This window comes from Balaenoptera physalus (assembly GCF_965194825.1).
Source record: "Balaenoptera physalus genome assembly, chromosome: 17".
In the NCBI taxonomy this organism is placed as follows: Eukaryota; Metazoa; Chordata; class Mammalia; order Artiodactyla; family Balaenopteridae; genus Balaenoptera; species Balaenoptera physalus.
Window position 1 is genome coordinate 64,908,295 of NC_138895.1, and position 26,671 is coordinate 64,934,965.

Sequence of the window (26,671 nt, forward strand, 5' to 3'; positions counted from 1 at the left end):
CATGATTTTTGTAAACAGCCATGAATTTAAATTTTTATGGAGATTTAGTTTGGTGCCCTGACTCAAGATAAGAAAGCCTTAACAATATAGCTTTTTCCCCCAAACTATAATACCTGGGGGGAAAAAAGTAGGTTGTTGGGATACACATTAAGGAAGCGTGGTGGGGTAAGGGGCGTCTCAAAGTTAAAAGATAGCAGGGGAGTGGACAGTATTTGCCAAAAAACTGAAAGCAGGTCGTGATAACCTGCACATTATCACTGGCGTTCAATACTAATGGTGCCAACTCATGGGATAGTACATTATGCAGCCCGTCATCAAAGAATCAGCCTGGCTGTCAGCACTCTTCGGAGTTTTCCATTATCCTTTGAAAAGGAGACGCATACACCGATGGGGTGTTTTCATCACATGAATTCCTTACTATCTCAAAGCCGTTTCAAGTCATTTCAAAGCAGCTCAAAAGTAAATTCCAATAAAACTATGATTCTTGTGATAGTTCTGCTTTCACGCAGCTCATTAACACATCAAAGGAGGCAAAGGTCAGCTTATGGCCTCTTCTCTTAAAAACTAACATCGGTTTTCTTTCGAGAATTTGAAGCAACCCAGATAAATGTAAATAACTATAAACCAACTCTATCTAATACCCTTTATAGGACACTGTTTAAAAATCTATCCTTAATACTACAGAGAGGCATTTAAACAAGCTAAGAATCCTTAGAGAGGAAATAAAATGAACCAACATCTATTCACCTAAAAAAAAGAGAAAAGAGAAACCCTTGTCCTCCACCGTGTCAGGCAACACGACTGCTCCACTGATCAGCCAGAAAAGTAAACAAACCAGACGGCCAGCCTCTTAAACTTCCATCTCATGCTCAACCCACGCTGACTTCTAATTGCTCCACATACAGCACAAGTTCTTCCCAGCATGCATTGAGAGGCTGGAATTGCTATTCTTTGAAATTCACCAGCACGTGAATTTACATCACAGCAGCTGAAAGTTATTTCACCGTGGGACAGAGAGAAACAAACCCGAGTGTGAGATCAACTGCTCTGTGCCCAGCGGAAGATGAGACATCAATCGATACTTCAGGTCACAGGGTAACGATTCAGGTATATGCTGTAGTCTTGACTATACGTTTCACATGGCAACGTGCTGCCTTTCCTGTTTGCTCTCCGAGATCCACTCTCTGCTCTTCTTGCCGTGCCCTACGCCTGAGACGATGGAACTCTATGGACTGCATAACCTGGTCTTCCTTGCCAGCTGGTGGCTGATTGGGTTAGGTCAATGGGAGTTGCTGGCAGGAAAATGGAGGTGGGACAGAGAGAGGACAGTATTTCTCCCCTGCTCCCCACCCCAGCTCTGGCCCCAGAGTTCTGGTAGGTGCCACACCCCTCCATGGTCATAGCTCTTGTAGGGCAGCCTCTTCTTCCTAGTTCCCCCTCTCAGGGACACCGGAAACACTGTTTCCTTCCTTCACTTCTTCAGGCCTAGAAGTAGGAGCTGCTTCAAGCTCGTGCCACTCCCCAGGTGCCTCTCCCTCTCCTGTGGCGTCCTTTAACCCCACTCACCTAAGTCATCCTAAATCCCTTCATTTGAGTCACCTGATTTGAATTGTTTGCTGCCAGGACTCTGGCGGCTACAGGCAGGAACTGTGTAATCAAAGTACCTGGCAGAGACCAGAACAAAGACATCCCTAAATAAATACTTGTTGAATGAATTTGCTCCGGGGATGCCAGCCTCCCTTGCAGGAAGCAGGAGAAAAACGCAAGCTGGAGCGTCCCGTTCCTTGTATTCCATTGCAGTCATTCTCTTTGAACATTAAGCATCTCTCCCCTTCCCCCCACCTCTTTCTCCTGCCGACTCACACATGACACAATTGACTGTGTGCTCACACTTTAATCCACGTGGCACGCATGCCTCCAACATCACTCATTCACCAAGTATTTATAGAGCTTTGGCTGCATAGAAAGCCTTTAACCAAGGTGAGGCCCAGGACATTTTGTCCTGGGGTGATTTTGGTTGCCCTTACACAGAACGTCTGCTCAACTCCATTTGATGGAAACTGGAAGCATCCATGGAATTTGAAGAGACACAGAGACTGCTAGCCCAAGTTACCATGAGTCCTGGCTATGTGGGCAGCAGGCCGTTAGAATCAGACTGGCATCCAGGAAAACGCCTGCTGGTGAGTGTCGACATTTAAATTGAAAAGAAAATGATTATGAATAAAAAGGAATAAAAGAAGGGGAACAGGATAAGTAGCTAAGTCTCCAAGCTTTTTAGCAGCTACCATGAATAATGTATTTGTGATCTACTACATTTTTGTGTAACTGTCTTTGGTCCCCTCTACGGTTTTAAGTGCGGTTTCAGAGATCAATACTCATTCGAGTTGTAAAAATTGGTTTTCTAGCATAGCTATCTTTCCTCTTCTCTCCCTCCCCCTCACACATTGCTCTGTGCAATCTTATTTTTGGCACAAATACCTGAACATCTGAAATAGCAGGGATCTCCATCTCAGCCTTCAAGTGAAACCGTTTGCTCTCGTGTGGGTTAAAGAAAATGCACACTTCCAACCAAGATGGAAAAGCTGCCTTTAGAACCCAGAATAGTGTTCCCCAACAGAGTCAACACACGCCCGCACAGGCGTTAGCAGAATCAGGAAAGATGGGCTCCCAGAGCGTGGTTTCAAGAAAATGCTAAACAGGTGCCCCTGCCCGCCTCCCCTGGGTCCCTCTGCACACCTGCCTGCACCTGCACTGTTAAAAAACAAACAAACAAACAAACAAACAAAAGGAGGGCAGGAGGGAGGGGTGAGGTGAGGCACAGCCTTGCAAATGAGGAACCGATTAGCAGAGGAAACAAAGGGGAAAATGCCCTCATCAGGGTGCCAGGTGGCGGCAAGGTGCTCACAGGAACCAGGTTGATTCAAACCGACTCTGCAGGAAGTTTTGAAAAACGTTTTGGGCTTGGTCAAGGCAAGGGCAAAAGAGGCGCCGGCACCTTGGGGTTTGAGGCGACTGCCCGCAGGGCCCTCCGCCCCTCCTTGGTGAGGCTGCTTACCTCCGTGGTTGAAAGCACAGTGTCCTCGTCAAGGCTGAGCACGGCGTCTGTGACGATGTTGTCATAGGGCAGAAAACGGCTGCTCATAACCTGGGAGGCGGGGGAAAGCAGGCAGGAGGGAAGGAATCGGGGAAAAGAGAGGTAAATGGACAGTCCTGTTTTCAGGAAAATTTCCCCCATCGTCATCTTCACAAAGGATGCTCCACCACCATGTCACCTCTCAAAACAGAAGGCTTCCGTTTCCCATCTGTGCAGAGTCATTTGGTCCCACCATTACTAGGCACCTACTGTGTACAGACACCTTGCTAGTCAAAGGGAGTACAGAGGCGAGTAAGAAACATTCTCTGTCTTGGAGGAGTTCATAGTCTGCAGGGAGACCAAGATGACCAAGAGAACAAGATGCAGATGATCGGTCCTCGCCTGATACGAGAAATGCCGGGAGACCAGAGGATGCAGCAACCAGCTGCTTGGAAGAGCAACAAAAGCCTCAGAGTCACACTGAATCAGGACCCTGATGGCCAGGAATCCACTGGGGATAAATAGAAATGAGGCCTAACTGACAGAGGGCTCAGTAGATGCAAAGGCACAGAGGGGAGAGCCAGCACTCTGAGGCCAGGGAAGAGTGGATGGAAGGAGCAGTGATTCCAAGTGTGGGACAGACACCACTGGAAGGCCAGGTCATTTTAGGAGGTGCAGAGACAAACATTTAAAAATTCTACTCTTTATTTATTTTAGCTCAGAGAAGCAAAAATATGTACACATATATATTAGTAGCTATAGCAATAAAAGGTACTAGTATTCAAAAATAGTTTCATTAAAGTGAAAAGTAAGCTGATTTAAAGAAAAATACTAAACAATAGAACACGTGGTCCATGGATTTAGGAAAACTGTGAAGGCAGTATAAAGTTTGGGCAGCACCAGGATAAGGCATGGTGAGGTGAGTGTACGTGTGTGTGTGTGTGTGTGGGTGTGCGTGTGAGTGTGTGTGTGAGTGTGTGTGTGGTGAGGGTTTGGGGGATGAGGGGATCAGTTGAAAAACTGAGACCGAAGAGACTACCTTATGACAGTCCCAGCATGAACTTCTGTGTTGAAGTTTCTGTAGAATACCTAATAAGTCCTACCCACTGGACCACCAGGGAAGTCCCGGAAATGTTCCAAGTTCTTTATGTACATCATCTCATTTCATCTGTATAACAACCCCGTTTTATAGGTGAGAAAACTAAGGCACAGAAATGTTGTGTCTTGCTTAGGATGGACCCACCAGCACACCATCCCAGATGGTGTGATTCTATAGAGCACCTCAGCCCTATGCTATACCTGTCTCGGGGTTGAAAGGACCTCAAAAGTGAATGTGGGCACACAGGGCAATCTCACATTCACCACTTCCTCTGGAAGGTATATTAACTGTTGTGCCATCCTCTCTCAATTCCTACGCGGAGACTGAGAGAGAAGACACTTGCCATCAACTTTCAAGGCACAAAGGCCAGGGAATGAAGCAGTTGGATGCTAGAGACAAAGCGAAAAGGGAGGCACTTAGCCCGGCTGCCAAGGCTCAAAATCTAAGGACCCCTCCCCACACCCCCCAAAGAAGCCCAAGCTATATTTACATCAGGGAGCCATCTCATCCGCAAGCCTCATCTCAGATTTGGTTTACGTGCCGGAGAAGCTACTGGAGGGCTCACATCATTAAAGGATGGAAAATGCCCACTAGAACCCATCTGTGGGAGCTCAAGGGATATACCTACACTCCAGGCCCTGCTCCTACACATCTGCCAACTGGGTCAAGTGTTTTTTCCTCTTTCTCAGTCTTCCAAAATAAAATACAAAAGCGATCAGCAACCCCGTATACACAGGGCTCAGAAATCTCAGCCTGAAGCAATTCTCCTGACACTGTTTACATGCCCACTAACTAATGCAGAAGTTATTAGTTGCCAGCTTAGTGATGCCCTGACCTTTCCCTTGTTAAGCCTACAGGGGAGAGCTGCAGAGACAAGGCCTATAAATTCAAAACAGAATTTTCCAGCCAAAGCAGCAAACACATCAATTTTAAACTCAAGGCTAGACATGGAAATTTAAAATGGGGAAGGAGGAGGACATATGACTTCTTTCCCCGTTATGGGCCCAACCACTGGGTTTAAAAGGATCCATTTCCTTTTTCTGAACTTGCTTCATCAATAAGAGTTAAGAGCCCATAAGTCAGCCACTTCTAAATCTAGTGTAGAAACTAGAGGCTCTCTTTCAAATACCCTGCCTCAGCTACGTTCCAAAAGTTCAGTGGATTAGCATGAAAGGAGCCAATGTACTTACAAAGTCAATCCTGAGGGAGCTGGGTTTTCCTTGTTAGCTCATTTAAGAAATACTTAGCTACCATGTAACAGCCCAAACCCTTCTAGAATGAACACACACAACTAGGAAATGACCTAGGCTCAAGAAGTTCCCTGTCTAGTAGGGAAGATAAGAAATGTTCATAAGTAATAATACAAAGCACAATAAGAGTTGACATTTTTCAAGCACTTACCATGTGCATCCACACTCCTAAGCAGCAATACATTTACATGTACAGTATCAAACCATTTGATCCTTTTAGCTAACCTGTTAGGTGTTACGATTTCTTCCATTTACTGAAGGAGGGATTGAGGCACACAGAATGAAATAACTTGCCTTAGGTCACATAGAGGAAGTCTGACCCCAAAGCCCATAATACAAACCATCACTTTACAATGCCCCCCACACAGAAGAGGAGCTGACATTTACTGAATCCTGAGTGTATAATAGGTACAGGGCTGAGCACCTGTAATGCAGTATCTCATCTCATCATCAAAATAGGCCCAAGTCTTAGCGTCCAGGTGCCCTAGAATACAGAGTCTAAAGCAAGACTTAAGTGCAAATGCTTTACCAGGTGGTGCGGTCCCAACGAGGGAAAAGGAACCACATGACCTACTGGATTCAGTGGCCAAGGTGAAGTCTAGGACTCAACAAATGGCCAGAAGCCCAGACATAAATACGGCTGGGAGAATGGGAGGTAGGTATCTTATAAGACACATCTGATAAAGCCTACAAGAAAGGTACTATTATCATCATCATCATCTTAGAAATAAAGAAACTGGGACTACTAGCTGGGAGTGAGAGTATAAAATCAGTCAATGGGTCTGTGCATAAAAATGCAATACTAACCAGAGGAGTCAGAATGGCTCCCAGTTGGTCAGTCAGAATGGATCCTATTTGAATATCCTGACATATTCAAAGAGAGACTTCTCTACCAGAAGGAGATCTAGTCACCCATGGAAGCATAAAAAAACAAAGAATTTCCAAGTTCAAAGTGAAGAGAACCCATCGGAGCACTGTTCAGGGCCTCAGGCATTGGAACTGGGGAGACAGATATATGGGGTTGTAGGCAGGAGATTTTTCTGTGCCAGTCCCTTTTGTGAAACCATACCTATTGGTGAGATGAATTCATAAGGGTAAGTAAGACCGATGCCAACAGGCATGTGATTATTCTCATCCCTCCCTTTCCTCATTAAGTGCTTACCAATCAGCTCTCTGATAACCACACTGCTTGACTCCAGTCCTATGAAGGCTGTGACTGTATCTGTCACATTCACCACTGTGTTCCCTCATGTTGCCCAGCACACAGCAGGCAGCCTACACTGGAACTCAATAGATAATGCACGGATCACCTTGTCCACGCACGTGACAGTTACAATTCTCAGTGCATCCTGTTGAACTATATGACATGCCCACTTGCAGCCACCCAAATGATGATTTCAAATGGTGCAACCTAATACCTTGGTCGTTCTTATTCTGGCTCAAAGAGGGTTTACTTAGTGTGAGACAATCTCTCATGACCTAACTCTTTGGGGACTGACGGAGGAAGTCTCTTAGATGACAATCTCAGTGTCATTTAATAAGAGACTAATTTCCTCACAATGTATAAGATCTACAAGAAAGCCACCAGCAGAAGCTTGAGAAAAAAGAATTCACCTCTGGCAGCAAAGAGTGGAAGATACTTCCAAGAGGAGGGAGCATGTGAACCAGGGCTTAAAGAATATATGGGAATTTCAATAACAGAAATGAACAGCTGAGGAAGGATGGTCAAGACTTACAGCAAATGGGAAAGACAACACTTAGGGGTAGGAAGGGACACAGTGCTGTTAACTGTGACTGATGAAATCTATAGAGGAAAAGCAATGAGAGAGAAGATTGGGAAGGCCGGCTAAGGCCAGATTATACATGGCCTCTGATGTTAATTGAAAGCATTAGCAAAAAGACTCCCTTAAGGGCCATGAGATGATTAAGAGGATCATTCCATTCTAGGCAAAATGAACTGGAGAAGGGAAGCAGGGGCCAGCTAGGCAGCCAGCACTCCTGAGAGTCTCTGATGGACACCTCAAAACAAAAGTAAGGTGGAAATGTCCTTTTAAAGATAAATGTTAGGAAGAACCACTATTCTCAAAGACACAACTAACTCAGATTAATCAGCTAAGCAAACCTCATGCATCACCACCACCATCAGCAGCCTCATCTTCATCCTCATCATTTCCAGAAAGATTACCATTGCCAGGCCCTGAATTTATTTACTCCTCATAGTACCCCATGTGTTATGTGTTATTATTTCCATTTTGTAGATGAGGAAACTGAGGCTCAGAGAAGGAAGGTATAGTCAGGGTCACACATCTCCTGAAGAGTTAGTATTAGGACCCAATTCCAAAGCCTACGGCTGTCACTATGGAAAACAGTATGGAGGTTCCTTAAAAAACTAAAAATATAGCTGCCATATGATCCAGCAATCCCACTCCTGGGCATATATCCAGATAAAACTATAATTCAAAAAGATACATGCATCTCTATGTTCATAGCAGCACTTGGCTTCACAACAGCCAAGACATGGAAAAAACCTAAACGTCCATCAACAGATGAATGGATAAAGATGTGATACATGTGTGTGCGTGCACACACGCACACACACACACACACAGAATGGAATACTACTCAGCCATTAAAAAGAATGAAATAATGCCATTTGCAGCAATATGGATGGACCTAGAGATTATCATACTAAGTGAAGTCAGCCAGAAAGAGGAAAACAAATAGCATATGATAACACTTACAAGCAGGATCTAAAATATGACACAGGGACTTCCCTGGTGGCGCAGTGGTTAAGAATCCGCCTGCCAATGCAGGGGATACGGGTTCGATCCCTGGTTCCAGAAGATCCCACATGCCATGGAGCAACTAAGCCCGTGCGCCACAACTACTGAGCCTGAGCTCTAGAGCCCACGAGCCACAACTACTGAGCCCGTGTGCCACAACTACTGAAGCCTGCGCTCTAGAGCTCGTGCTCCACAACAAGAGAAGCCACCGCAGTGAGAAGCCCACGCACCTCAACGAAGAGTAGCCCCCGCTCGCTGCAACTAGAGAAAGCCCGTGCGTAGCAATGAAGACCCAACACAACCAAAAATAAATAAATAAAATATTTTTTAAAAGTTAAAAAAAAATGACACAAATCAACTTATCTACAAAACAGAAATAGACTCACAGACATAGAGAACAGACTTGTAGTTGCCAAGAGGGAGGGGGATAGAGGAGGGAAGGAATGGGAGTTTGGGATTAGCAGATGCAAACTACTATTTATAGGATGGATAAATAACAAGGTCCTACTGTATAGCACAGGGAACTATATTCAATATCCTGTGATGAACCATAATGGAAAAGAATATGAAAAAGAATATATTTATGTATAGTTGAGTCATGTTGCTGTACAGTAGTAATTAAAACAACATTGTAAATCAACTATACTTCAAAAAATTTTTTTAAAAAAGCCTATGGCTGTCAAAGCAGAGGACATTCAGAGACAGGTATGGTTTTGGAAAAACAGTCCAGGCCAGCACCCCCAGAAGCAGGAGGAAGACGGCTAAGACCAACACGCATGGTGCCCCACCGAAGACACGAAGATTCCACACTGATTCCACAGTGAGGTCCCCTCTGGTCCTACCTTGCTTTCTCCTTCAATCACGATGACAGGCACGGCAGTGGCAGGCCAGCGGTGTTTGGCTGGGAGAGGCTTGTCACAATTCCATAGAACTATGATCTGAAAGGGACAGGGGGTCATGAGATGACTTGGTAAGGCTAGATTTACATAGGCCTCCAACCCAAAGTTTCTTCTTACAGACAGAGAGAGAGGAGATGGGGATATAAGCAAGGCAGGATGGCAGACCTCAAAACTGAATTTAAAGTGAGTCCACTCCACTCTGTACACCTGAAACTAACACAACATTGTAAACCAACTATCCTCCAACAAAAATTAAAAAAATAAAAGTGAGTGCACTCCTACACAACCCTCAAAACCCGATCACTCTAACAACCAAAGAGAGGGGACAAAAAGAGTAACCTAAGAAAAACTGTGTCAAGGGGGTAGGAGAAAGCTGAGGAGGAAAGAAGTCATTTCAGGGTTGCTGGTTTTTAACAAAGTGTTTTCCTAAATTCTGATGTCTTATGATGACGAGTAAGATAACAACCCGGATCAAATTGAATAAAAATGCACACTGAACGTCTGCTATGCATTCACGCTACACCAGGCAACATGGGAGAAAGAAGAGAATTCAAGACAGGACTGGCGTGAGCTCGTGTTTTGGATTCTCCAGGATGGTTGCTGATTTCCTGTGATCCTGTTATTTCCAATAAAAACGACGTTTAGCTCCAAAATGCATACTTCCACGTGACTCCATTCTTTTGTCGTGTGTAAACCTTCTTGTGTAATTTACAATTCAGAAAAACCACCGTTAAGAGTACGACAGCGATACCAATTTGGAAAACATTATTACCATAGGTTTCATCTTCCTTTCCCAATTTTATAATTAGTCACGGTGGCCGTGAAAGAAAAGTTGACGCCTCCTGACACCAACGAATTGGTTTCTGCTGTGGAAACCTAGTTTTCTGGGTCCTCTCCGTGGCCTTTCTGATGTTCCTTTATCACTCTGACACGTAAAAATGAAATAATGTGCCTATGTATTCTTTAAAGAGCGTATTGGTGTATATCGGGCTGGCCAAAAAGTTCGCTCAGGTTTTTCCAGAAGATGTTAGAAGAACCCCAATGACCTTTTGGGCCAACCCAATATTTAACTTTATCCCAGGGCAAAGATCCCTTTGTAACCCACCCCTTACCTGTACCAGATTTCACTTCCAAGAACCTCCAAGCTGACGAAAAGGGCGTAACGAGGTGTGACAAAGGAAAGGGGAGTAACGGGGCACGACGCGAGAAGAGTCCCCGGGAGCGCAGTGCGTAGCCGGGAAGGAACAGGGAGGGTTGGGGGTCTCTGGTCCACTGAGCAGGAGGGGCAGGCACCGTGGCCAACACCTGCACTCACCTGAGCACAGTACTGGGATCTGGCTGCAGCCACGAGGAGTTTCAACACTGGCTGGGACTGAGACACCAGGGGCGTCACCGCGTGGATGACTGCAGTGAATTTGGAGGGGGGCTTTAAACCTGAAACAGAAAGGGCAGAGAGGCCTAATGAAGCACTGAAAAACAAGACTTAGGAAATCAGTCCTCTCCACTCCACTGCCTCACCCTGGAGCTGATGATGTTCCCTTCTAGTGTATTTTTCCTCTGCCTCTTGTGTCCTGACGGAACAAAAACAAGGTGAAAAGCTGCTAGTTAACCGCTGCCTGAGTCTAGGGACCTGGATAATTTACAGTTCAATGCCCATTTCCAGATTCTTCCTTTGATAGTCGTTTCCTTCCTCCCTTGGGGATGCATCTTTGATCTCCCTTCCGCTTTTTAGGCACCCAAAGTCTAATTACGCACCCACACCACTACTCACCACTCTCTACCCAAGAAAGGGTCTAACTCTAGTCACTTACGTCTTAGGATGGATTTTTGTAAATGTGCTCTCTCTTCCAGGATATTTGCATCTGTCTTACTCTTAATTATGTAGTTAAGGGGTTTTTGCCTGACTGATACTATTTCAGATAATAACTAGCAAGCGGTAAAGGTTAAAAGAACAACATCCAGAGCACGAGTGTCTATGTCTGAAGCTCAGTTCCATCACTGAGTGGTGGTGGGATCTTGGAAAAATTACTTAACCCTCTGTGTTTCCACAGCTGTGAAATGGGGCTGATAGCAACAGGATCAAAGTTATGGAGTTGTTATGAGAATTAAATTAAATGAGTTAATGCATACAGAGCACTTAGAACAGGACCTGCAAACAGTAAGTACTCAGCGTGAGCTTACCGCTATCATAATCACCATCATCACTATTTTAGAGTAGAAGCTGCTCTACTCCCAAGAATCTCTTCTTTGTGTACCAGTGACACAGCTGAGAGGAAAAGTATGTGGTCCAGACCTCTGCCAACTGTGCGCTCTGAGGCCCGAGGTGGAAAGGTACTATAAATGTACAAAATGACAACTGCCACCAAAGAGAGAGCAGTGAGATGGCTTCTCCCCCCCAAATGAGTTTTTCCATGAGAACCCACTAAGAAATTGGAGACAGGTGAAAAAGCCTCCCAAAACTTCATTAGTTTAGAGCCACTAATTTCACATTTTAGTAGTTTAAATATGAACAAGACAGTGCAGGGACATTCAAGTTAAGCTTTGGTAGTGACTGGATAAAGGTAAGAATCAGACTATATATATCTCAAAGGATTATACGAACGTTTTGCAGGGCAAATTATACCATCCGACTAGTACTTTAATTGCATGTTAGAAAGAAGCTAGCTTTCCCACTATCTAGATACACATTCAAGGCTTTGTCAAGTAAGAAGAATAAATATGATGGAGGGGGTTCCCTTTTTTAGCAGTGAGGACAAGTCAGTGCTTTAAGATTTTCCTCTAACAGTTTAAGAAGCATCAATTACACACTTCTAATGTGCTAACTCTAACTCCACACAAAAATCTGGAGTCTTTTTGCCATATCGACTTGAAAGACGCTTTATTATCCCAGGGTTTCTCAAATTTGGAACTATGAATGAGGAGACATGTCCAAGATGTTACTAACCCTAGAGCAAATGGGGCTCCAAATACGTATACATCTATGGCGGTAACAGCCTTTTGCAAAGCTTCGTCCCTCTGCCGGTTCCCTTTTCCCCATTATGACTAGACTAAAAGCTACTTGAGACCAGAGCTTGTATCTCCTTTGACTTTTTATTTCTACCACCTAGCATTGCATTAACATGGCACAGAAGAGGGGCATAATAAATATTGAATGAAGTGAATAAGTTTCTCCCCTATCATATATTCTTAAATCTTTTTCCTTTCCCTTTATTAGTTCGGTTTTTCTTTGGTCTGAGACAGAGAAGTTGGGATTGTGGAGGAAAAAAAAAAAAGTAGGGAGAGCTCTCCTAGCTCCATTTTATATAAGATGAGACTTAAAATTATAGTGAACCCATTGTCATGTTCAAAATGATCTGTAATTTGGGAAGCCTATTTCTCAAAAAGAAATGACTCTGCTAAATGTAAAGTACAACGGCTCAGGTAAGAAAGGAATTTTTCACTTTGCAATGCTCTGCTGGATTTATAATTCTTGACCTTGATACACCGTTCAGGACAGGGCTCTAGAAAGCAGTCTCCAACATAGGATGATACAAAGACACCGCGGTGGAATCGAAAAATCAAGGAACTTTAGTTCTGGATGACACCTGGCGGGTAAACCAGAATAGCTCCCTGGAAGGCACTCACTTACCTAAATTAGCATAGTAGTAAGGGAAATCTCCCAGATAAGATGAATACTGTGGTAGGACGAACAATCCTCCAGGATGTTTGTTCCATATTAAACTGTTACGGGATATGTGCTTGAATATTCTGTCCTGAATAATCTAGAAAATGAAAACATGGCACATGGTGAGAGGAGACGGACGGTATCAGATGAGGAACACAGTCAATCCAAATTTGAGGGCTGATGGCACTCAAAGTGGTGAGTCTCCTACCCCACCCCCAACTTGATTCTTCACTGAAACAACCCGATTCTTCACTGATTCTCTGACACAGAGTGACAGAGCAATGGAAAAGAGTGAGAGAGAGAGAGAGAGAGAGAGAGAGAGAGAAAGAGATGAATAATGGCTAATCCAATTTCCTAATTAAACTGCAGTTTACCATAAATTCTATCTTGTCTTTCTATAATAATAAGTCCACGCTTATGTCAAAGCAGAGTGTGTAGAAGAGTTTCCCTGATGGCTGAGATCTAGCAGTGCTTCCAGATCCACATCAGGAAGATCTGTTCTCAGGGCACATAGATGTCCATATGGAGACTGAGCTGGGAGCATATGGAAGGCACGGCACATTCCCGAAGCAGCTGAGGTTTTGATCTGTTCCTTTAATTCAGGAGGCAGATTTATTTGCTTGACATATCTCATTGTCCGTTCAAATTCAAGTGTAGGACTTTGGGGTACTAGTTAGCTGAAGTTTTTTCTACCTTTCATCTCAAAAAGTAGTGACTTAACAATTGCTCAAAACATCCTACATAACAGGACAAGAACCATGGCATATGGAGAGTAATGATAGCCAAGCTAGTTCATTAGTTTCTTTGGACTTGAAGACCTCGCAGATCATTAAATTCTACATTTCGAGTCAAACATTCTCCCATCCCGAATCATTTGTCAGATGAATGTGATTAGTCCACTTTACAGTGGACTTTCAAACTCTTGTAATTATACCATCCACTCATTAAGATATGATTTGGCAAATAATTAACTTGATACAGAATTTCATGTTTTCAGCAATTTTTTTGTACTTAAAAAACAAAAGCCTGGCATATATCTTTAGAGATTTAAGACCTAAATCATCATTTTCCAGGTCCCCATTTAATGCAATGTGATTTTAAGTAAAGACCATTTTAAATGGAGTTGTATTATTTGCTAAGGTTATTACCACCCTCATCTCATCCCACACGGTGACTAGACAAGTAATAAAGTCAGCTGCATTTATCTTTGCAAACCTTATTGTGTTTATATTTCTTAATGACAGAGAGGGAAGCAAGGAGGAAATTTAGAAGAACTCAAAAGATCTTAGTTCAATGATTTCTGCATTTTCTCTTTTCCCCAGATCAAAACTGCTCATTTTATATGGATTGGCAGAGGTTTCTAATTTGGGGAAGATTTAGGAACCTTGCTCAAGTGTTAATGTTTGCCCTTCGTGGTTTAACAGAGATGTGTTAAAATGCTATTGTCTAGGCATTAATTGTAAGAAAATTGTCATGGTTGTGAAGGGTTTTTACATGGCTAGCAATTTCACTTTGTACACCAATTATTCCAGTTTTTAATTATTTGTACCTTCCAATTCTACTGTCTACTTATTTTCCTTTATAGGTTTTCATTTAGATCCTCCCTTTTTTTGCTTTCCAAATTTATGTCCCTTCTAGCATGTGGTTGCTTAAATAAGTTTGGATATCAAGACACAGAAAACATTGACAATGGACGGTGTCATAAATCCGATCTACACACAAGTGGCATGGAACTCACAGATGTCACAAATTGGGTCCCTATTCACTTTGGGTCTCTGGGTGGTGTGATTCTTAATGTCATTGACTCTTTTTGATTCAGTATCACAACATTGTCATCTTTTTGAAGTCAAGGATATGATAAGTTATAGTATTCCTCTGAAGTATCAAAAAGCATTTTATATTCTCTTCAAACAGGGCGATATCAGCAAAGGTATAAGAGCAATAGCAAATGTTGAATTTAACCCGGGTCAAGCAATTTGCCACCTTTATGACTTACTATCCTCATACGTAATAAGCAGTAAAATATCACATTAATTATAACAACGTTTCAGAATCTGTTAGGAAAGGTTGCCTAAATCTTCATACTTAAGACTTGATTTTTAAAAAAAATCTCATTCCTGTGTTCATTCTCTAGGCATGGATTTTTCCATTTCTATTTTTACACAGCTATACTATCACAGATATTATATATTATAGATCTTTCCATATTATTAATAGCATTAATGGTTTACTTATCCTAAATGTCCAACAATAGTGCAATTATTTCCATGCAAAGCAATGAACATATTTATGAGTTAAAACTTTCCACATTTAGGACCGATGCTTTAGGATTTTGTCAAAGGGTATGAACACTTTAAAGGCTGTTCATATGTATTACCAAATGTCTTTCTGAAAGGTTGATATCAACTTGCCTTACCAAAAGTTTGACAGAGTATGGATCTCATTTCACCAAATAGAAAGGTCATTTTGTCCCTCTCCTAATGTCCAATTCTCCCTATTGCTACACTGGACAGCTCCCAGGAGCCTTTCAGGGCCCTTAGTACTCACTCTCGAACGCTGTGAACGAAGACATCATATTGAAAGGTTGGACACTATAAAGAAAATCAACACATACATACGTGCAAACACAGGCACACAAAATTTACACGAAATTTTTTTCCTTACAGCCCCAAATGGCACCCTCAATAAGGATGATATTTCTTATTAACATGAATTCAAAGGGAAGAATGACAGGCTCCTTATTTTTCATTTTTATGTGCCATCTATTTTTAAAATAATGGACAATTGATTAGAGGTTCCAGTCATTCTAAGCGGCCTTGACTCTGTCTTTTGACCAATACAATGTTGCCTAATACACGCAGCGCCACCATATGCTACCTCATTCCAAACCAAAGCAAAATCTCCTATTTCTATTCTCTCACTGATTTTAAACTTTCATTATACAACGGCATCAATAATACTATGGTCTGAATGTGCATATGGTTAGATAAGTGAAGAGAGAGACAGAGAACCCTTCGTAAAACGTCACTTAAAATTGTGTTTCCAAGCTACTGTGAGCTGTTTTCATATGTCATTACCATTGGATGCTATCTTCTTTTGCTCAGCCTGATTCTGACTGAGCTCCTCAGGTTCAATCCTTAGTGCCAGGTTACTGTTGTGCAGTATTCTGACAAATAATGGAATCCAAGAACACTGTCTTTGCAGTATTTGATCATTATCCCTATCATTACTTCTCAATTTGCACCAAAAAATGAGCTCCAAAGAGCCTAGCTCTTATTAAAGAGCTCCTTAATTCCAACATGCAGAATTAGGAAGTTTCAAGCAGACTAGAAATACTAGGCAAATCCCAAGTAGGAGAGAGTGCAGCACAGTTGAATGTACTAACAACCTGACCCTGGTGTTGGAAAGAAAGATGAGGTGTCTTGTTTCCAACCGTATCTAAGCACTACCTACAACTCTAAGGCTCATAATCACCAAAGAGCAAGTAATTCCCTTCCCGTGACTCAGAATACAGCACGTAAGGAAGAAAGAGTCTCCAGGTAGATCATCCCCAAAGCAAGGGATCTTCAAATGTATGTTGTCCAAGGGTAATGCTGCATTACCCTGACCATAGGCACTCCAGCAGGAATTGAAGGACATATTATCTCAAGTAGGAATTTTTGATTTGTGACAGTTAAATCGTTCTCATGAACATATTGGCTGTTTATCTGGGTATGTGGATGGCATTTTCTGCTATTTTTCTCTGCTTTTCTGTTTACATTGGATCCTGGGGTAATCTAAGCTCTGAATTAAAAAGGGAAACTGGATGGTATCTCTCATGCAATTCAGTTGAGAGGTCAAATTGTTAAAATCCAATTTTGGAACTATATGAGGAGATTTTGTCAGTTGCAATAAATTTGAATGAAGTATATGGTTATAGTGTTCTAAAAACAACTGTGCTCCAGGCCGCATGCGTCCTTGGGGGAATAGGAGGGCGTTTGCCCTGCCCACTCGGGCCTGGGGAACCTGCTGAGCTCCCAGGCCGGTCCCCTGCCCTCCAAGGTCCCCCCTCCCCCCAGCCACATTGGTCCTGGGGGCATAGGAGGGATGCCAGGGGAGATCAGGAGAGGCAGGCGGGAGGGGCCCTCTGGGACCTAAGGAGCAGGAGAGGAGAGGAGGGAGTTTGCCCCACCCACTAAAGCCCAGGAAGCCTGCTGGGCTCCCAGGTGAGGTCCTCTGTCCTCTGAGACCAGGGTGGGGGGCACAGCTGGGCCCCTTCTGTTCCTTCAGCCTAAGCCCAACTCCCCACAGGCCCCAGGGCCTTTTCCAGCCCTGTGGGTCCTGAGCATTGGCCCTGCCCACCGCCCAAACCTCACCCTTGCTTAGGCCCCACACTCCACAGCCAAGGCCTCCCCTGATTTTTTTTCCCCTCCTCCTCTTTTTCACTATTGTGGTACTGCTGTACCTTCCAGTTGTTGATTCACCTATATTTTTATTTTCATATTCTTTCTAACATATCTGTTAGTTTCCTAGTCTAATTTTATTTTTTACTTTGTTATGTTCTCTCTTTTTTTTTGCCACCCCACATGGCTTGTGGGATCTTGGTTCACAAGCAGGGGATTGGGCCGAAGCTCCTGCGGTGGGAGCTCTGAGTCTGAACCACTGGACTAACAGAGAACCTCAGACCCCAGGGAATATTCATCGGACTGAGGTCTCACAGAGGTCCTCATCGCAGCACCAAGACCCAGCTCTACCCAATAGCCTACAAACTCCAGTGTTGGAATCCACAGGCCAAACAACCAATAAGACAGGAACACAATCCCACTCAAAAAAAAAAAAAAAAAAGAGAGTGAGAGAGAGAGGGCAAAAAAATATGTCACAGATGAAGGAGCAAGGTAAAAACCTACAAGACCAAATAAATGAAGAGGAAATAGGCAATCTACCTGAAAAAGACTCCAAAGTAATGATAGTAAAGATGATAAGGATCTCGGAAATAGAATGGAGGCATGGATTGAGAAAATACAAGAAATGTTTAACAAAGATATAGAAGAACTAAAGAACAAACAAACAGGGATGAACAACACCATAACTGAAATGAAAAATACACTAGAAGGAATCAATAACAGAATAACTGAGGCAGAACAAATAAGTGAGCTGGAAGGTAAAATGGTGGAAATAACTGCCAAGGAGCAGAATAAAGAAAAAAGAATGAAAAGAATTGAAGACAATCTCAGAGACATCTGGGACAATGCTAAAAGCACCAACATTCAAATTATAGGGGCCCCAGAAGAAGAAGAGAAAAAGAAAGGGTCTGAGAAAATATTTGAAGAGATTATAGTCGAAATCTTCCCTAACTAGGAAAGGAAATAGTCACCCAAGTCCAGGAAGCACAGAGAGTCCCATACAGGATAACCCTAGGAAAAACACACCAAGACACATATTAATCAAACTAACAAAAATTAAATTTAAAGAAAAAATATTAAAAGCAGCAAGGGAAAAACAAAAAATAACATACAAAGGGATCCCCATAAGGTTATCAGCTGATTTTTCAGCAGAAACTCAGCAGGCCAGAAGGTAGTGGCAGGATACACTTAAAGTGATGAAAGAGAAAAAACTACAACCAAGATTACTCTACCCAGCAAGGATCTCATTCAGATTCGACAGAGAACTCAACAGCTTTTCAGACAAGCAAAAGCTAAGAGAATTCAGCACCACTAAACCAGCTTTGCAACAAATGCTAAAGACACTTCTCTAGGTGGGAAACACAAGAGAAGAAGAAGACCCACAAAAACAAACCCAAAACAATTAAGAAAATGGTAATAGGAACATACATATCAATAATAACCTTGAATGTAAATAGATTAAATGCCCTAACCAAAAGACAAAGACTGACTGAATGGATACAAAAACAAGACCCATATATATGCTGTCTACAAGAGACCCACTTCAGACCTAGGGACACATACAGACTGAAAGTGAAAGGATGGAAAAAGATATTCCATGCAAATGGAAATCAAAAGAAAGCTGGAGTAGCAATTCTCATATCAGATAAAAGAGACTTTAAAATAAAGACTGTTACAAGAGATAAGGAGGGACACTACACAGTGATCAAGGGATCAATCCAAGAGAAGATATAACAATTATAAATGTTTATGCACCCAACATAGGAGCACCTCAATACATAAGGCAAATGCTAACAACCATGAAAGGAGAAATCAACAGTAACACAATAATAGTAGGGGACTTTAACACCCCACTTACACCAATGGACAGATCATCCAAACAGAAAATAAATACGGAAACACATACTTTAAATGACACAATAGAACAGATAGATTTAACTGATATTTACAGAATTTCCACCCAAAAGTGGCAGAATACACTTTCTTCTCAAATGCACACGGAACATTCTCCAGGATACATCACATCTTGCGTCACACATCAAGCCTCGGAAAATTTAAGAAAATTGAAATCATATCAAGCATCTTCTCTGACCACAACACTATGAGACTGGAAATCAATTACAGGAAAAAAACTGTAAAAAACACAAATACATGGAGGCTAAACAGTGCACTACTAAATAATCAAGAGATCACTGAAGAAATCAAAGAAGAAATTAAAAAATACCTAGAAACAAATGAAAATGAAAACACGACAACCCAAACCTATGGGATGCAGCAAAAGCAGTTCTAAGAGGGAAGTTTATAGCAATTCAATCTCACCTCAAGAAACAAGAAAAATCTCAAATAAACAATCTAACCCTACACTTAAAACAACTAGAGAAAGAAGAACAAAGAAAACCCAAAGTAAGTAGAAAGAAAGAAATCATAAAGATCAGAGCAGAAATAAATGAAATAGAAATGAAGAAAACAACAGCAAAGATCAATAAAACTAAAAGCTGGTTCTTTGAGAAGATAAACAAAATTGATAAACCCTTAGCCAGACTCATCAAGAAAAAAAGAGAGAGGATGCAAATCAATAAAGTTAGAAATGAAAAAGGAGAAATCACAACTGACACCAAAGAAATACAAAGGATTATAAGAGACTACAAACAACTATATGCCAATAAAATGGACAACCATGAAGAAATGGACAAATTCTTGGAAACGTACAATTTTCCAAGACTGAACCAGGAAGAATCAGAAAATATAAACAGAACTATCACAAGTAATGAAATTGAAACTGTAATTTAAAATCTTCCAACAAACAGAAGTCCAGGACCAGATGGCTTCACAGGCAAATTCTATCAAACATTTAGAGAAGAGCTAACACCCATCCTTCTCAAACTCTTCCAAAAAATTGCAGAGGGAGAAACACTCCCAAATTCATTCTACGAAGCCACCATCACCCTGATACCAAAACCAGAAAAAGATATCACAAAAAAAGAAAATTACAGACCAATAACACTGATTAACATTGATGCAAAAATCCTGAACAAAATACCAGCAAACAGAATCCAACAACACATTAAAAGGATCATACACTATGATCAAGTGGGATTTATCCCAAGGATTCTTCAATATACGCAAATCAATCAATGTGATACACCACATTAACAAATTAAGGTATAAAAACCATATGATCATCTCAATAGATGCAGAGAAAGCTTCTGACAAAATTCACCACCCATTTATGATAAAAACTCTCCAGAAAACAGGCATATAGGGAACCTACCTCAACATAATAAAGGCCATATATGACAAACCCACAGCAAGCATCATACCCAATGGTGAAAAACTGAAAACATTTCCGCTAAGATCAGGAACAAGACAAGGATATCCACTCTCACCACTATTATTCAACATAGTTTTGGAAGTCCTAGCCATGGCAATTAGAGAAGAAAAAGAAATAAAAGGAATACAAATTAGAAAAGTAAAACTGTCACTGTTTGCAGATGACATGACACTATACATAGAGAATCCTAAAGATGCCACCAGAAAAATACTAGAGCTAATCAATGAATTTGGTAAAGTTGCAGGATACAAAATTAATACATAGAAATCTCTTGCATTCCTATACACTAATAATGAAAAATCTGAAAGAGAAATTAAGGACACAGTCCCATTTACCATTGCAACAAAAAGAATAAAATACCTAGGAATAAACCTACCTAGGGAGACAAAAGACCTGTAAGCAGAAAACCATAAGACACTGATGAAAGAAATTAAAGATGATACAAACAGATGGAGAGATATACCATGTTCTTGGACTGGAAGAATCAATACTGTGAAAATGATGATACTACCCAAAGCGATCTACAGATTCAATGCAATCTCTATCAAACTACCAATGGCATTTTTTACAGAACTAGAACAAAATATCTTAAAATTTGTATGGAGACACAAAAGACCCCATATAGCCAAAGCAGTGTTGAGGAAAAAAAACAGAGCTGGAGGAATCAGACTCCCTGGGTTCAGACTATAATACAAAACTACAGTAATCAAGACAATATGGTACTGGAACAAAAACAGAAATATAGATCAATGGAACAGGATAGAAAGCCCAGAGATAAACCCACACACCTATGGTCAACTAATCTATGACAAAGGAGGCAAAGATATACAATGGAAAAAAGACAGCCTCTTCAATAAGTGCTGCTGGGAAAACTGGACAGCTATATGTAAAAGAATGAAATTAGAACACTCCCTAACACCATACACAAAAATAAACTCCAAATGGATTAAAGACCTAATGTAAGACTGGACACTATAAAACTCTTAGAGGAAAATATAGGAAGAACACTCTTTGACATAAATCACAGCAAGATCTTTTCTGATCCACCTCCTAGAGTAATGGAAATAAAAACAAAATTAAACAAATGGGACCTAATGAAACTTAAAATCTTTTGCAAAGCAAAGGAAACTACAAAGAAGACAAAAAGACAACCCTCAGAATGGGAGAAAATATTTGCAAATGAATCAACAGACAAAGGATTAATCTCTAAAATATATAAGCAGCTCATGCAGCTCAATATTAAAAAAACAAACAACCCAATCATAAATGGGCAGAAGACCTAAATAGACATTTCTCCAAAGAAGACATGCAGATGGCCAAGAAGCACATGAAAAGCTGCTCAACATCACTAATAATTAGAGAAATGCAAATCAAAACTACAATGAGGTACCACCTCACATCAGTTAGAATGGGCATCATCAGAAAATCTACAAACAACAAATGCTGGAGAGGGTGTGGAGAAAAGGGAACCCTCCTGCAGTGTTGGTGGGAATGTAAATTGATACAGCCACTATGGAGAACAGTATGGAGGTTCCTCAAAAAACTAAAAATAGAATTACCATATGACCCAGTAATCTGACTACTGGGCATATACCCAGAGAAAACCATAATTCAAAAAGACACATGCACCCCAATGTTCATTGCAGCCCTATTCACAATAGCCAGGTCATGGAAGCAACTTAAATGTCCATTGACAGACGAATGGATAAAGAAGATGTGGTACATATATACAATGGAATATTACTCAGCCATAAAAAGGAACGAAATTGGGTCATTTGTAGAGACGTGGACGGATCTAGAGACTGTCATACAGAATGAAGTAAGTCAGAAAGAGAAAAACAAATATCGTATATTAACGCATACATGTGGAACCTAGAAAAGTGGTACAGATGAACCGGTTTGCAGGGCAGAAATAGAGACACAGATGTAGAGAACAAACGTATGGACACCAAGGGGGGAAAGCAGCGGAGGGGGGTGGTGGGATGAATTGGGAGAGTGGGATTGACATATATACACTAATATGTATACAGTGGTTAACTAATAAGAACCTGCTGTATAAAAAAAAAAATTTAATTAAAAAATTAAAAAAAAAAAAAGAGAGAGACGTACCACAATGTTCACTGCAGCACTATTTACAATAGCCAGGACATGGACGCAACCTAAGTGTCCATCGACAGATGAATGGCTAAAGAAGATGTGGCACATGTATACAATGGAATATTACTCAGCCATAAAAAGAAACGAAATTGACTTATTTGTAGTGAGGTGGATGGACCTAGAGTCTGTCATACAGAGTAAAGTAAGTGAGAAAGAGAAAAACAAATACCGTATGCTAACACATATATATGGAATCTAAAAAAAAAAAAAAAGGTTATGAAGAACCTAGGGGCAGGACAGGAATAAAGACACAGTTGTAGAGAATGGACTTGAGGACACAGGGAGGGGGAAGGGTAAGCTGGGATGAAGTGAGAGAGTGGCATGGACATATATACACTACCAAACGTAAAATAGATAGCTAGTGGGAAGCAGCCGCATAGCACAGGGAGATCAGCTTGGTGCTTTGCAATGACCTAGAGGGGTGGGATAGGGAGGGTGGGAGGGAGGCTCAAGAGGGAGGGGATATGGGGACATACATATGCATATGGCTGATTCGCTTTGTTGTACAACAGAAACTAACTAACACAGTATTGTGAAGCAATTATACTCCAATAAAGATCTATTAAGAAAAAAAAAAAACCCAAAAAACTGTGTCCCTAAAGAACTGCATGGCTCAAATCGAAGGGGAAGACAGCTTTCCAGGCACAGAGATGAAAACAGCTTGACTTAAGATCCTATGCTGATGAATATAACACATCCAACTGTTATTATAAGATAATTGAGTACTGCTAACTTAATAGGCAAGAGACCAGAGCTATGCAATAAACCATACTCAAAAGAAATGTAATTAATGAGATACCATCCTTCATCTGGCAAATTAACAAAGCTGTGTATGTGTGTGTTTTAATTATGATTCTGAAGGCTGACAAGGATACAGTAAGAGAGGGTGTCCCCCAGATGGCCTGTGAGAATCTAGATTGATTCAACCTCTTTGAAGAGTAATTTGGCAATACCTATCATGAGTCTTAGTCATGCCTGGACTCTTGGGTTGAGAAATCTCATTTCAAGGACTCCATCTAAAGAAATAAAGACATAGTCTAAGATACATGTAGAAGGGCATTGCTTGGATAAAGATATCTCTATCTCTAAAAAAGAAATAATTAGAAACAACATTAATAGTCAACAATAGCAGATGGGTTAAATAAATAGAGGTTCACTAAGGGATGGAATATAGGGTGAAAAAATGAAAACATGTGGTCTGGGTGTATAGCCAAAGATGCATAAATGTAGCATGTGAAAACACTGAGGAAAGAATAACTTAAGAAATATATCAGGGGAATTCCCTGGCAGTCCAGTGGTTACGACTCTGCACTCTCACTGCCGAGGGCCTGGATTCAATCTCTGGTCTGGAAACTAAGATTCCATAAGCTGTGTGGCATGGCAAAAAAAAAAAAAAAAAGGAAATGTATTGGAGCAACTACAGAAAAATTTGTCCAAAAAAAAAAAAGTTTAGCTTTTTCAACACAGATCATATATAAAAGTAAATTGGATTAAATAGTTAAATGTAAAAAATTAACCATGAAAGTACTAGAAAATACTAATGTGTATGTGTGTTGTACATAAATAAAATTATGGGTCAAAAAGCCCTTTCTAAACAGTAGCAAATGGAAAAGCTGCAGATGAAAAGATTGCCCCATGATAAACAAAACAGAAAGCATACCACAAATTGGGGGGAAATATTTGCTACAAAAGAATCAAAGGTTAATCTTTTTTAATCTAATAAGCTCTTAAAAATTAATGAGAAAAGTGGGACAACATGGTGGCCATTTCTATTTCTTTCTTTGTGAGCTGCCTGAGCAAGAAACATACAAAAAATATTCATTCTTACTAAGATCTTAAGAAAATAATGATTTATCATTTTTAAGGATATAATGTCCAATATGGTGAAAGTGAAAAAAAATAAATATAATTAAAATAGGTTCTCTCATATAAGCTGGAGGGAATATAAATTAGTTGAATTCTATTGCAGGAAAATTGACAGTTCATATTCTAAATCTTAGCATTTGGCATATTGTTTGAACCAGGACTTTGAATTCAAGGAATTTATCCTAAGGAGGTAATCTTGAATCTGCACAACAACTTGGCCCTGAGGCTATTAGCTTCGAGGATGTATATAATAATGAAAAACCAGAAACAATTTTAATAGCCTCAAACTGGGGATTAATTAACGGAATTAAGTGACATCATGAATGGAATATTATATAGCCATTAAAATAATTGTAGAAAAATCTAATGAGATACTAGGAATAATTGTTAAGCAGAAAAAACAGGTTATAAACTAAGTATAGAAAGACTCCTCTTTAAATTAAAAATGACAACATATTTATGCATTTGCATAGAAAAAAATGAATATGTATGTGTTTATGTGTGTGTATATATGTCAATAGTGATTTGTATGGGTAGATTATTTTATTTTTGTGCCATAAGTATTTTCTATTATTTTCTAAAAGGAATATACACTTCTTTGATAAAAAGCACTCATTCCAAAAAGCAAACAAACAAACAAACAAAAAAAAACCCCAAAACAAGTGACATTCAACTTTCCTTAAGAAGGGCCTAGGAAGGGTCTTAGACGGAAGACAGGATCAAAGAAACGGTTCGAATTTATTACATATTCAAATCTGCTGCTATGTACAGAAGTAAAAACCCAATCAGTTTTCACTGAGGAGAGTGCTTTTGGAGGAATAAGAGAAATTTGCTTGTAATAAAGAAGTCCTTGGAAGGCATTCTACCCTGTCCCCTTTCATGGGGCGACCTGGGTCCTAAATAGCCCTTTTCACTTAGTTCCAGGATGAAAACGACACACCCCATTTACAAGGGGACACTGTGATAGAGCCTGGTCCCACAAAAGCAGGAGGCCCAGGCTAGGCTCAGGGTAGGTAAGCCCCACAGTGTGCCTGGGATATGACCAGCATTGGCTCTGGTACCCAGGGTAGCAAGACAACAGCAATGGCACAAAACAGGATGACTTCAGTTTTCTTGGTATTTTTCAGACTTAGCATAGTGTATACTCCCAATTACATTAGCTTTTGGAGCAGTAATAACTTCTCCAAAGAAAATATTTCAAAAGTGAGGCCGCAAATGCCCCTACTTCATGTGGCGGACACCTCAGAATCACCTTGATGCTGTGCTTCACCTGAGGACCTCTGCTCTCCTTCCTGTAATTCATGAGTGTGCAGATCCAGAAATCTTTTCTCAGCTCTTTGTGCTACTTTGGAGTAGCCTCAGGCCATCGCTCTCTGCTCTACTTCCAAAGGTTTTAATCATCTCCATGCTTCCCTTTCCTTTTTTCCTCCTGCCTTAAAAAAGGCAACTTGAAGATGGGTACCCATCTGTCTAGAATAGTTTCTGATCTCATAAAGTTTAACACTTTCTGTACCAGATGGGTGCCATCCTGATTTTCTTCTTAACACATCCTTGCAGCAATGACGCTAGTTGGGTTGCATATGTCTTGAGAATAAATTTGGCTGTATCCTAATGCCATTGGACTATAGTACCCAGTAAACTATTCATACTTTTAGAATGGGAGAAGATTTTCCCCTACTTGGTCACTAACTGTTTCCTAAGTGGGCTCCAGAAATATGCCTTCAAAGGATGCCACTGAGTGTGAATGACAGGAGGACAGTCATTAGCTACCTGTCTCTGAAATGATGTAAGACAGAGCCGATCTCTGTGTCAAGGAGTGTAATTTCTCTTATGTCAGCTTTCCGCAGTGGAGTTTGTCAAGAATGGAGGTCTTTGCTTGGGCACGGCAGAGCAGGTAAAAAGGGGTTAACTGACACATTCAAGTACAGAAAGTTCGGTTTCGCCTCATTTGACCAATTACACATCACTACTAGCAAAAGAGAAGGCTGAGAGAAACATATAAAGGACCATTATTCAAGACCGAGAGCCAAGTGGCCTCACTTACCTCTAGTGTAGTTAATACAATCTTCTCAACTGAAGAAAAATAAGCCTCCCACAAGAATTGTGTCTGCTGTCTAAGTGCTAGGATTTTATCCTGATGAATAGACCTGATTGTAGAAGGAATCTG

At 40.9% G+C, this 26,671-nt stretch overlaps 1 protein-coding gene across 2 annotated transcripts in view; it reads right to left on the bottom strand.

Moving 5' to 3' along the window:
• Positions 1 to 26,671, bottom strand: part of EXT1 (exostosin glycosyltransferase 1) — a 289,714-nt gene that overhangs the window by 9,504 nt on the left and 253,539 nt on the right. Inside the window, exons 4-8 of one of the 2 annotated variants that reach the window (XM_082433198.1) lie at positions 26,549 to 26,668; positions 12,733 to 12,865; positions 10,420 to 10,538; positions 9,048 to 9,143; positions 3,056 to 3,145 (exon numbers count right to left, since the gene is read on the bottom strand). In XM_082433198.1, coding sequence (XP_082289324.1) covers positions 3,056 to 3,145; positions 9,048 to 9,143; positions 10,420 to 10,538; positions 12,733 to 12,865; positions 26,549 to 26,668 — 558 coding nt within the window. The remainder of the gene's footprint in view (positions 1 to 3,055; positions 3,146 to 9,047; positions 9,144 to 10,419; positions 10,539 to 12,732; positions 12,866 to 26,548; positions 26,669 to 26,671) is intronic. The other variant, XM_082433199.1, reaches the window with a different exon arrangement.